This window comes from Hyperoodon ampullatus, assembly GCF_949752795.1.
Source record: "Hyperoodon ampullatus genome assembly, chromosome: 13".
NCBI classification, from domain to species: Eukaryota; Metazoa; Chordata; class Mammalia; order Artiodactyla; family Ziphiidae; genus Hyperoodon; species Hyperoodon ampullatus.
This window is the reverse complement of record NC_136926.1, coordinates 20,835,514-20,848,805: the sequence shown is the minus strand read 5'-3', so window position 1 is coordinate 20,848,805 and position 13,292 is coordinate 20,835,514. Positions and strand designations below refer to the sequence as shown.

Sequence of the window (13,292 nt, the reverse complement as noted above, 5' to 3'; positions counted from 1 at the left end):
AGTTTTAACATCAGATTGAGCTACATTCTTTTTTTTTGGGGGGTGCATATAGATTGTAGTTTATTTACTTTTTTAAACATCTTTATTGGAGTATAACTGCTTCACAAGGGAGCTACATTCTTTTTGATGATGCCCCATCTTTGCAAAGGTAGGTTTTCTGTGGTTGCTGTGCTAAAAAGCAAGAACTGTGACAAAATCAGTGTGGAACAGGAGATGCAGGTGGCAGAGTCCAGTTTGATGCTAGGAGTTTGAGAAGTTTGGCAGAGCCCAGCAGGCACACACACTCCCGCAGCAGTAGTTGGATTATTACTGTAATTGTAAATAAGTGTTACTTAAGAACGAAATAAAAATTTTACAATCTTTTCTCTCAATTTATGTGCATTCCTTTTTCAAGCAGCTCCTAAGTTGTCAGGATATAGCTACTTATTAAGTGATTTGGACCTAACTGCTTAATAAATAGAATTGTTAGGTATTCTGGCCTAGGAAATCTATGAAACAATCCTGACACTCCAAAGATACTGTGAGTTGAGAAAGTTTGGGAACCTCTGTCCTAGCATGCACCTGCAGATAAGAGGACTTGTTAAATGACCAAATTACATCCAACAAACCTGCGTGGTAGGAAGCAGTAATCCGTTTTCACAGATGGGGGCCCTAGGTCCAGAGAGAGCAAGCTACTGGTCCAAGGTCACACAGCAGAGCTGGAGGTGGATCTGACAGCAAATTTCAGACTCTTCCCTCTACCTATGCCTGACCTATCTGTTTTTGAAGTGGCCTGGGGTAAATGGACCAGGAGTGAAAAGACATGGCTTTGAGTCCCAGCTGGACCAAACGATGGCGTTGGCAAGTGACTGTGAACAGAGGCTGCAGATGTCCAGAGCTTATACGATTTGCTTGTTGGTGGAAAGTCTTGGTCAATGGTAGAGCCCCAGAGCTTCACCCGGGAACCAGGGCTGCAGAGTCCGAGGTAGGAAGAAGACACTTTGGGGGTTAGGCAGGCTTTAGGTGGAATCCTGGGTTTTCCCCTTCCCTGCTGTGTGACCTCAGGAAAGCTGCTCACCCTCTCTGGGCCTTCTCTGCCTGCTTTTAAGTGGACATGCAAACCATTCATGCAGTTTTGTGAGGGTTAAACGTGTGAATGTTGGGGAAGGGCTGGGCACAGCCAAGGTGCTTGTCAAATCAGGGCTGTTTCCTTGGTTCAGCAGAAGAAACATTTTAAAGCTGTTTTATTGGACTTCCCTGGTGGCAGAGTGGTTAAGAATCCACCTGCCAATGCAGGGGACACGGGTTCAAGCCCTGGTCTGGGAAGATCCCACATGCCGCGGAGCAACTAAGCCGTGTGCCACAACTACTGAGCCTGTGCTCTACAGCCCACTAGCCACAACTACTGAGACCGCGTGTCACAGCTACTGAAGCCCACTTGGCTAGAGCCTGTGCTCCGCAACAAGAGAAGCCACCGCAATGAGAAGCCCACGCACCGCAACGAAGAGTAGCCCCTGCTCGCCACAACTAGAGAAAGCCCGTGTGCAGCAACAAAGACCCAATGCAGCCAAAAATAAATAAAAAAAAAAAAAAAAAAAAAAAAAGCGTTTTATGTCCAATAACCTTGTTAAAAATACTCTCAGAACCCAGATACAACCGCTCCCTCAGTCTGGGCACCTCGCTGCTAGAATCTGACTATCCGCCTGCCTCGTGTGTCATCTCCCGTCGGCCTCACCTGCCTGGATCAATGCTGGAACCCCATGCTGGGTTCTCCTGACATCTGAGAGGAGGATGGTGTGCCTCCTGACACCCAGCTTGACTCGTGAACTCATTAGCATGGGTGTCAGGAACAACTTCTCACCAGAGCTCTGCAGATCTTGGGGAAAGGCGGCGGCCCCGGAGGGACCGGGGCTGCTTCTCGGAAACCCAGCAGGTGCTGCAGCCCAGAGGGTCTTTGGAAGCTGTGCCTCATTAGTGAGGTGCCTTTTCTTTCTTTTAAAAAAATATTTCCGCCTTTCAGTATTTTAAAGGGGAAATGGGAGTTGTATTTGCTTCTTGGGCTGCTGTAACAAAGTGCCACAATCAGGGGCCGTAGGACAACAGTCATTCCTTGTCTCATAGCTCTGGAGGCTAGAAGCCTGAATTCAAGGAGGCAGCAGGGCCCTGCTCCCTCTGAAACCTCCGGAAGGAGGATGCTTCCCTGCCTCTCCCTAGCTTCTGGTGGTCTCTGGCAATTCTTGGCATCCTTGACTTGCAGGTACAACACTCCCATCACTGCCTCTGTCATCACGCGATGCTCTCCCTATGTCTGTGTCTCCATGTGAGTCCAAATTTCCCTCTTCTTGTAAGGACACCAGTCACTGGATTAACGCGCACCGTAATCTGGTATGACCTCATCTTAACTTGATTATATCTGCAAAGACCCTATTTCCCCAAACCTCATGGTTACAGGCACTGGGGGTTAGGACTTTGACATTGTTTTTTGGGGGACACAATTAAGCCCCAAACAGGAACCAACCAGTCAGTGTCAGAACTTGGCCCAAAGGTCTGGGGACTGGGAAGGGATGTGGTGGTGGCTAAGGGGTTAGGACCATAGACTACAATTCCACTGGGACAGCCCTGTGTGAGTTTGCGCCCTGCCACCCATGGTGAAATGATGGCGGCGCCAGGCTGGTGGAAGGGATGCTGGCCTTGGAGATCAGAGCCCTGAATCGGAATCCTAGCTCTGCCCACAAAGAAGTTTGTCACCTTAGTCATACTTCCCTTTGAGAATCAATTTCCTTTACATAACCCCCTCCACACATGCATTTATATGTGTGTGTGCACATATATACATTCACAAAAATACATATATATATATAATCTAGTTAGCAATGTATTTTACACATGATAACTACTGTTATCTGTATTTTCCTCTGAGCTTTAGTTTCCTTAATGTATACGTGCATGTATATACACACATACTGTACACATATATACATATATGTTCACAAATACATATAACATGCTTAGCAAAATGTCTTACACAGTTGATAGATAACAACTATTTTTATTATCTGTAAAATGAGGGCAGCTGTGTTTTATCTCAAGATTATCCTCAATTGCATTTTATCTCCCAGATTCCCTTCAGCTCTGAAATTCTAGGACTCAGACTAAATTCTAGGACTCACTCAGACTAAATTCTAGGACTAAGGGTTGTGTGGTCCAAGATTCCCTGTTACTTGTGCAAACAGAATAATAAAGTCTCTCCTTTTCTGTGCAGAGCTTTTTACTGCGATGAATTCCTACTTGTCTATATTTGCTTTTGTTGCCTGTGCCTTTGGTGTCATATCTGTGAAATCATTGCCAAGACCAATGTCAGGGAGCTCTTCCCCTACGTTTTCTTCTAGAATTTTTACAGTTTCAGGTCTTACATTTAAGTCTTTAACCATTTTGAGTTGATTTTTGTGTATGGTGTCAGATACGGGTCCAATTTCAAAGAAAACAATCAGTGAGAGAAATCTTGAATGTACTGAATGAGAGAACATATTTGCAAACCATGTATCTGATAAGGGGTTAATTTCCAAAATACATAAGGAACTCCTACAACTCAATAGCCGACAAACAAATAACCCAATTAAAAAATGGGCAAAGGACTTGAATAGACATTTCTCCAAAGAAGATATACAAATGGCCAACATGTACACGAAAGATGCTCAACGCCATGGTCATCAGGGAGATGCTAATCAAAACTACAATAAGATATCACCTCACACATGGTAGGATGGCTATTATCAAAGAAACAAAAGACAGCAAGAGTTGGTGAGGACATGAAGAAGAGGGAACCCTTGGTGGGAATGCAAAATGGTGCAGCCGCTATGGAAAACAGTGAGAAGGTTCCTCAAACAATTAAAGATAGAACAAGCATTATGATCCAGCAATCCCTCTTCTGGGTATTTACCCCAAATAACTGAAATCAGGATCTTGAAGAGATTTTAGCACCACTGTGTTCATTGCAGCACTATTTCCACTAGCCAAGATGTGGAAACAAACATCACTGATGGATGAATGGATGCAGTAAATGTGGTGTATACATACAATGGCATATCATTCAGCTTTGAAAAAGAAGGAAATTCTGCCATATGTGACAACATGGATGGACCTCGAGGGTATTATGCTGAGTGAAATAAGCCAGTCACAAAAGGACAAACACTGTCTGGTTTTACTTATAGGATGCATCTAAAATAGTCAAATTCAGGGACTTCCCTGGTGGTCCAGTGGGTAAGGCTCCACGCTCCCAATGCAGGGGCCTGGGTTCGATCCCTAGTCGGGGAACTAGATCCCACATGCATGCCGCAACTAAGAGTCCGCATGCCGCAATTAAGAAGTCCGCGTGCCGCAACTAAGAGTCTGCATGCCACAGCTAAGAGTTCGCGTGCCACAACTAAGACGTCTGTATGCTGCAACTAAGAGCCCACATGAAACAACTAAGAGCCCGCATGCTGCAACAAAGATCCTGTGTGCCACAACTAAGACCCAGCGCAGCCTAAGTAAATAAATAAATATATATATATATATTTTTTTTGGCTGCACGCAGGCTTCTCACTGTTGTGGCCTCTCCCGTTGCGGAGCACAGGCTCTGGACGCGCAGGCTCAGCGGCCATGGCTCATGGGCCCAGCCGCTCTGCGGCATGTGGGATCTTCCCGGACTGGGACATGAACCCGTGTCCCCTGCATCAGCAGGCGGACTCTCAACCACTGCACCACCAGGGAAGCCCAAATATTTTTTTTAAATGGAAATTTATTTAAAAAAATAGTCAAATTCTTACCATATGATCCAGCAATGCCACTCCTGGGCATATATCTGGACAAAACTATAATCCAAAAAGATATATGCGCCCTTATGTTCATAGCAGCACTATTCACAACAACCAAGACATGGAAACAACCTAAATGTCCATCGACAGATAAATGGATAAAGAAGATGTGGTACATATATACGATGGAATACTACTCAGCCATAAAACAGAATAAAATAATGCCATTTGGGGCAACACAGATGCAACTAGAGATTATCATGCAAAGTGAAGTAAGTCAGAAAGAGAAAGACAAATACCATATGATATCATGTATACGTGGAATCTAAAATATGACACAAATGAACCTATCTGTGAAACAGAAACAGACTTATGGACATAGAAAACAGACTGGTGGTTGTCAAGGGGGTTGGGGGAGGGATGGGGTGGGAGGCTGGGGTCAGCAGATGTAGGCTTTTATATATGGAGTGGATAAGCAGCAAGGTCCTACTGGATGGCACAGAGAACCATGTTCAATAGCCTATGATAAACAATAATGGAAAAGTATAAAAAAAAGACTGTATATATATGTATAACTGAATCTCTTTGCTGTATAGCAGTAATTAACTCAACACTGGAAATCAACTATGCTTCAATAAAAAAATCTTTTTAAAAAAGGTCAAGGGGCTTCCCTGGTGGCGCAGTGGTTGAGGGTCCGCCTGCCGATGCAGGGGACGCGGGCTCGTGCCCCAGTCCGGGAAGATCCCACATGCCGCAGAGCGGCTGGGCCCATGAGCCGTGCGTGTCCGGAGCCTGTGCTCCGCAACGGGAGAGGCCACAACAGTGATAGGCCCGCATACCACAAAAAAAAAAAAAAAAAAAAAAGGGTCAAATTCATAGAACCAGAGAGTGAAACGGTGGCTGCCTGGGGCTGGAGGAAGGGGAAATGGGGAAATTGCTTATCAACAGGCATAAAGTTCCCATTATGCAAGGTAAGTAACTTCTAAAGATCTGCTGTACAACACCATGCCTCTGAGTTAATGATACTCTATTATACACTTAAAGATTTGCTAAAAGGGTCCATTTCATGTTGTGTTCTTACCACACCCTCCCCCTTTTTGAGAAGAGAAAATGGGAACCCAGAAACATAAATCTTCCTCTAATAAAGGAATCAGATGTCAATTAAGGAAAATCTATGAAGTAGATGATGTGCACTTAAATTTTTCATTTATTTGGGTCTGTGTGATAAATCCCTTTTGTGGGCTGAGAAACCTGAATTTATGGACTACCACAGGGACCCTGGCCTTGGCTGCCTCACAAATAGAAAGAGAGGAAGGTCTCCCCAGAGTCTGAATTTGACCATGCTCTGTTCTTTATCAGAAGCAACGAACATCTCTGCTATTAATTAATTATGTGAATGTGAATTAATGCATGTGACTGCTCAGAATGGTGCCTGGCATACAATAAGTGCTCAATAAGTACAGGCATACCTTGTTGTATTGCACGTTGCTTTACTGTGTTTCACAGATACTGTTTTTCTTTTTTGTTTGTTTGTTTTTTATAAATTGAAGGTTTGTGGCAACCCTGCGTGGTCAGATGAGGGTTAGCATTTTTTTTTTAGCAATAAAGTCTTTTAAAATTAAGGTACACACTTTTTTTTTTTTAGATGTAATGCTATAGCACACTTAATAGATTACAGTATAGGCTAAATGTAACTTTTATATACACTAGGAAACCCAAAATTTTGCTTTATTGCAATATTTTCTTTTATTGTGTTGGTCTGGAACTGAACCCACAGTATCTCTGAGGTCTGCCTGTATCTGTTTATCCCATGGAAAAGGACAAGGATTTTCTTGCTTTCCAATTGTCTTCCAAACAGTGAATGCTTTTGTCCATCTAAATGGCAGGGCTGCTTGTTTGTGGCCATGAAAAAACTCCACAAAGCCTGTTTTGATACTTGTGAGAAGTGACAAAACACAGCTACTTCAGGAGAGAGCCACGTCCTTAAGTTACACTCTGTTCATCACATAAGATGTAGTTTACAATAAACATAAACATACAATAAACATCTATTCTTTTGTTGTTGTTTAAAGTCTGATTCCCCAGCACTATCGAGACCTCAGTGCAGCTCTGGGAGCTTGGGCTGCCTGTGCCCTTAATGGATCTCTTCAAAACACACTCATAAAATAGCAGTGCAGCTGACATCTCTAAACCCCAGGTAACGTGTGAGGCTTTGTTCCTTCTGCAGAGCCTCACGCTTTTCTTAAGCAATGGGTCCGATCCCTGTCAGCACATCAGAAACCTTGGGGAGCTTTTGAAACTCACGATACACCCCAGACCAATTGCATCCGAATCTCCAGGGTGTTTTAAAACATCCTAGATGATTCCCATGCGCCATCGAGGCTGAGACCCCCCACCCTCCGCCCCAGACCCCTGCTCTCCACCTCCTCTGCCTGGTGAGAATATGCAGTTACTCTTCCATTCTCAGAGTGACCTTGGAAGCCTTTTTTTGAGTTCTTATGGTAGAGAACCCCCCAAAGTGTTTTTTTAACCAAACGTTTGCTTTGATGGCCCCGTAGAAGAGGTCAAAGAGAGTCTAAATCACTCTATTTACTGCCCTGCGGACTGCTCAATTTTAATCACTTAGAGTCAGGCAGGCCTGGGTTTGCCTCTGGCCTCCTTCTTAACTGACTAGCTGTGTGATCTGGGGCCATGATTTCACCTCTTTGAACCTTAGTATCCTCTTTGGAAGATGGAGACAGTACTGCCATGCTCACGAAGCTACCCAAGGAAGAAGAGAGGGAAATCTGGTAAAGGACTCAGCACACTGCCTGATAAACTTACCATAACTGTTCGAGTAGCCATGCCCTCAATCCCTGTTAGCTATTGTTGGGGGACAGCGATAATAAACGCTCCCAAGAGTAGGTACCGCCTCCTAGGAGCCCAGCCCTCCACCGGGAGTAAGAAGAAGCCAACCCCCAGATGCATCCCGGAGGCTCAAGCCAATAAAGAGGACTCACAAACACAGTGGGGCAGGCGAGAGGTCCAGATGGGCGTGCCGGTTTCACGGCTGTAGCAGGTCAGGAGGGAGCTCCCTTCCAGCACGAAGCCCGTGTTGCAGGTGTACTGGATGGTGGTGCCCACCAGCAGCACGGGGTCCGAAATCAAGCGGGTCGAGTGGTCTACTTCCCCGGGATCGGTGCAGTACATAACTACACGAGATGAAACCAAACCAGGTGGGTGTTAGGGCCTGATGACCACTGGTTTGCTGAGAACTACAGAACGATCTAGAACATTTCCTCACTTAGTTCTTTCCCTGTTTGAAAGACACTGCATGCGGCTGGAGAACAGGCCAGAACAAAAGAGACTTGAATTTAATTTTCACTTTTAGGAATTTGCCCAAAGAAATGTTTGCATCAGGGCCCAAAGACCCACATACAAGGCTGCACATTGCACATAATAATATTATACTTGTAATGGTTAAAAAGCAATCCTTTAACAGAAGAGGAGTTAAATATCAGGCAGCAACCATTCCATGAAATCCTGACCAACCACGAATGAGAACAAAGTGCTCTTTCCCACTGCTTTCTTTGTAGTACTTAACTATAGGAAAATAAGCATCCATTACATTCTTTCATTCACTCACTCATTCATCTATTTGGTCTCACCGTGTCGCTTGTGGGATCTTAGTTCCCTGACCAGGGATCGAATCCCAGGCCCAGGGCAGTGAAAGCACGGAGTACTAACCACCAGACTGCTAGGGAAGTCCTAAGTGTCCATTACTTTTAAGTTAAAAAGTCAATATAGATAAAAGGAGAATAATAAACCAATTAAAAAGGAATGAAGTATGGAAAAGAGAGAAACTGAGTTTTAAATTGACAACTGTAATGTAAATTTTGCACTGTGACTCATGATACACTATTGTTAATATTTATGCAGAGAGGAAACATCTTAAGACTAAATAAAACCTATTTCTCATTGTGCTGCAAAAATAAAAATAAAAAGGAATGAAGTAGATCACATGTGTGATATGAAAAGATGTCTATTTCTGAATTGAAGAAAAAAGCTGTTGCAAGGCAGTTTCTAGAAACTGATGCCTATTATGGTAAAATATCTGTATCTGCAGCTATTTTTATATGTGTATCCATATATATCTCAACATACACAATACACACACACATGCGTATTTACGTATGTGTGTAACAGACAGATACATACATATGCAATTGGAATAAGACAGAATAAACTTTTGAGAGTGGCCTCATTGCTAGAGAGCAGATCATAGGGATTTTCACTTTCTACCTCATTATTTTACTACCACTTGATTACCGTATTTGTTACTGGCACAATTTTAAGATATAGTTATATATTTACATCTTTTAATGTCAAGAGTGGAGCTTAACCAATGAAAGGTGGTTATAACATTCAGGGACTTCTAGGTGGGACCCCACTGTTCTAGGAGGTTCTTCTGCTCTCATTTCACTAGAAGAGAAGCAGTTTGGTGGGTCTGTGTCTTGAACGCAGAGTAAGCGTGGCACCCAGCCTGGGAACATAAACACACAGGCACACAACAGGCCCAATACACATTTATTTGCTCTACTTTGGGCCTTTTCTTGGCAAAAATTGAGGCAGGGGAGGGGACCCCCCCCCCATAGAGAGCCAGTTATGTACCCTCCAAGCCTTTAAAAATGTTTAAAAAATAATGATGATGATGTAGACTGCATTGGTGGGTTCGTGATGGATCTCTCTTAATTGTACATCTCACTGTCCATTTTTATTTTCTATCACAATCCACACACATACACACACCCCACATCCTGTTGCAGAACAAATCGATGTGTTTGTGTAGCTGGTTTTATGGATCTTCAGCGAGTTCTTTCATGTTTCCCACCATTATAATTTTCCTTGATGTTGGAATGTTTATGACAGGAATTGAAGGTAGCCCCCCATGCTCTCCTTCCCTGACAGCCTCTTTCTCTGCAGCACTTAATATTTCTTCTTGGGCAATTGGTGATTTAAGTCATGCTGAACAGATCTACCAAAGTATCACCAAGGATCCAAGGATTCCCAGGAAGAAGGCTGCAGACTAGAGCTTTATGTAGGAGGTGGGAAGCAACTGGAGGAGGGGAGAGGCCAAATTGAGCTCCCCCCACCCCGATACTAAGACATCAGGGTAGAAACCATTAGAGGCACTTCCTGTCGCTACCCCTCTTCAAGACACTGAACTCAGCTATCACTAGACACGCTTGGCCTGCACTCAGGCCAGCACTCAGGGGAGCAGGCAGAAGGAACCAGGGGACTGGGGGGGATGCTGTCTGGATAAAGTCAGCTACCTACCAGTGTCTACTTCAATGTAAATGCAAGAGAAAGACCACTGAAAGTTTAGAAACAAGGAGAAGTTTTCTTGTTTCTCTAGATACCTTCACTAAGGCATTGCCAGAAAATTCAAGCTACTTCTTTTAAAAAATTATCATCGATCAAACTATTTCCATTTTGGAAATGCTGAGAAAATAAAACGTGCCTTAAAAAAAAAAAGTTGGCTACCTACCATAGGGGTTTTGAACTGGGGCTCCTAGGGCCAACTTAGATTTGTTTTGCTTGGCTGCTGCAGGTATTTTAACGACTTGAATTTGAATGATGTTTTTACACAGGCTACATATACTCCTGCTGACCGCAGTCCACACCATTCCCTACTGTCTCACACCCAGCCTGCTTTACTTATTTCCATTATCTGCCAGGCTTTTGAAACCACCTGAGTCTGAGATCCCTGCCCTTGGGCTACAAAACGACATTGGTGAACGGCACCGGTGTGTTGGTGGAATAGAAGAGAGGCCAGATTCTACACTGAACAGCTCCTCTGCATCCATGCAAAAAAATACTCCATGGGAGGGATTTTCCATCCAATGACCTAGAGGAAAACAACAAGACTACTCTTACTTTTCTCACAAAATGGGGGGTCGCTGCTCCAGCTGAGGTCCCACTGGCAGGTGAGGGTGTCGCTCCCCACGATGTCATAGCCGGGGTCACACTGGTAGGTGATTCTGGCTCCCCTCACGAGCTCTGTATGAGAAGTGGTTTTCCAACCATTCTGGATCTCAGGCAAATCTGAGCAGGAGTCGTTCCTTGACACCTCTTTAAAACAAAAACATCATCCTTAGATGCGGAGGTGGCCTTGTTGCTGGGGGTTCCTTTTATGAATGTCAGACGAAAGAGAAAATAGAAGAAAAAGCCCCCAGAAGTAAGCAACACAACTTCTGAAATCCCTTAACCTGCAAGAACTCTTCCCTAGGGGGATTTTACAATGACTTCTTCCCATTTTGGATGTGGAACCTCCAGCCAAGCCATCAGAGGACTGCAGCCCCAGCTGATATCTTGACTATAACCTCATGACAGGCCCCAAATCAGGACCGCCCAGTATTAACTCCTGAATTCCTGACTCACAGAAACTGTGAGATAGTGAACGTTTATTGTTAATTTGGGGGGGTCATCTGTTACGTAGCAATAGGTTGCTACTATACTCAGCCTTATCCTAAGAATGTCCATAAATCTATAGGTTTGATGGATTAGTCATATACATTTTTGTAATGTAGACTAAGATAAACATGTAACTATTAAGAAAGAAATAATTATTGGTTGCATCCTTCAAATCACATCGCCTACCATCAGCGAACATTAACCACACTCCAGAAAATGCTACACACAGCTTATCGTCACAGAATCTTCCTCTGGAATAATTCTGTTTTCCCCCTGCAAACCTTTGTTACTAAGGTAGCAATCCAAAGCCCACTATTATCACTCTCGCTTCTAAGTGCGCACTGCACAGATTTTGAGAAGAGGGCTGATTATGCCATGTAATTAATTTGCGGCTCTTATGTGCTTCTGGGGAAAGCAAAGCACCTCCATTGTCTGCAGGAAAGTCATTCTGAGAAACAAGCAATGGCTTTTCCCGGGATTTCATCATGATTTTATTTGGGGGAAGGAGATCTCCTGGGTGTCCGCAAGAAGAAGGGGAGCAGGAAATGGCTTCTAGAATTGCTTCGTGGGGAACAGGAGCCTCTATTTTTAGGCCTTTGAAAAATCAGCCAAGCCCTGGATTTGGGACACAGCTGCAAATGTTCAAACTCTGGATGAAAGAGGAGAAATGGGGGCAAATACTGGATATGTGGTCTGCCTTGTGCCAGATGCTTTGGGACTGAGAAAGGTTTGCTTGTCTGACTTTTCAAGATGAGCCGGCATGGCTATACATTTCCATGGGCCCTCCCGTCTCCTCCGTAGCATTCATCGCATTTGTCATTCTCAGCGGCTGCCACCATGCAGCAGAGCCTTGATTCAAACCTTGGCCCCACTGTCTACTAACTGGGTGGTTTTGGCTAAGTCACTTAACCTTCTGTTCTTCAGTTCCCAGACTCTACCCCCAGAGACCCTGATTCAGGAGTCTGCATGTTCACCAAACACCCTAGGCAGAGCTTCTGGAATTATCTGTTCCTATGAACCTTTGTTAACTTTGCTTAGAATGAGAAAACTGGCCCAGGAGTCAGAGAACTTCCCTTCTAATCCTCTTTCTTTATTTTAGAAGCTGTGTGACTCCAGTCATGTCAATAAACATCTCTGAGCCTCACTGTCCTCAATCAGAGAATGGAGACAAGAATCATGACCCCGTCTATCCCTAGAGGCAAGATGAAAACTAATTAATGTGCAGGATACGAGAGAATAACACTAAGACAAGTTATATGGTTTCATTGATTTGTTTGACTAAGATGTTGTGAGTGCGTACTATGTGCCAGGCACCGGGAATATAGAGATCTGAAGTCATGGTTCCATGCTCACAGTCAAGATCAGCACCATGGTACAACTTTTGGGCAAAAGAAATAGCTAAATGTACTGAATACATACCACCACTTCACAGTCTTATGCTCATGGCAGACATCACTAATCAACCATAGCAATCTCTGTCTTTGAATCAAGCTGAAACCTCCCAATCCTTCTCAACACAACATTCCAGGGAGCCACTGTCATTTGATTGGAGTTGACCTACAATATGGAACTTATTTATTATCCTGGGATTAGAGGAATAAACATACAAGTGACCAATATCTCTTTGAAAAACACTGCTTGCTTATCTCTGCTTTTTAATTCCCTTCCCTCCCACGCACTTGACGACAGACAACAGCAAAACATAAGAAGCAGTGAGAAGAATGGGCCTTTGCTTCTGTCTGTGCAAAGGAGAATTATGGGAAGTCAGAACCATGTAGGCCCAGTGTTCTTACATGGAAGGTTCTGACAGCAATCAGAGCAGATAAGCCTCGGCCACTTTCCAGAGCTGGGGTCAGGCCTTGAGATCAGTGTAGGAGCTTTAGTATTCTCTAGATGAGGGGCTTCCCTGGTGGCGCAGTGGTTAAGAATCCACCTGCCAATGCAGGCGACATGGGTTTGAGCCCAGGTCCAGGAAGACCCCACGTGCCGCGGGGCAATTAAGCCCGTGCGCCACAGCTACTGAGCCTGTGCTCTAGAGCCCACAAGCCACAACTACTGAAGCCC

The 13,292-nt window shown here is 44.2% G+C and overlaps 1 protein-coding gene across 1 annotated transcript in view; it reads right to left on the bottom strand.

Moving 5' to 3' along the window:
• The window catches only part of SEZ6L (seizure related 6 homolog like), a gene marked incomplete at both ends in the record, with an annotated part of 201,248 nt that overhangs the window by 18,914 nt on the left and 169,042 nt on the right, over positions 1-13,292 (bottom strand). The window contains 2 exons of the mRNA XM_079717992.1: positions 7,775-7,966; positions 10,692-10,886. Of these exons, the coding sequence (XP_079574118.1) occupies positions 7,775-7,966; positions 10,692-10,886 (387 nt within the window). The remainder of the gene's footprint in view (positions 1-7,774; positions 7,967-10,691; positions 10,887-13,292) is intronic.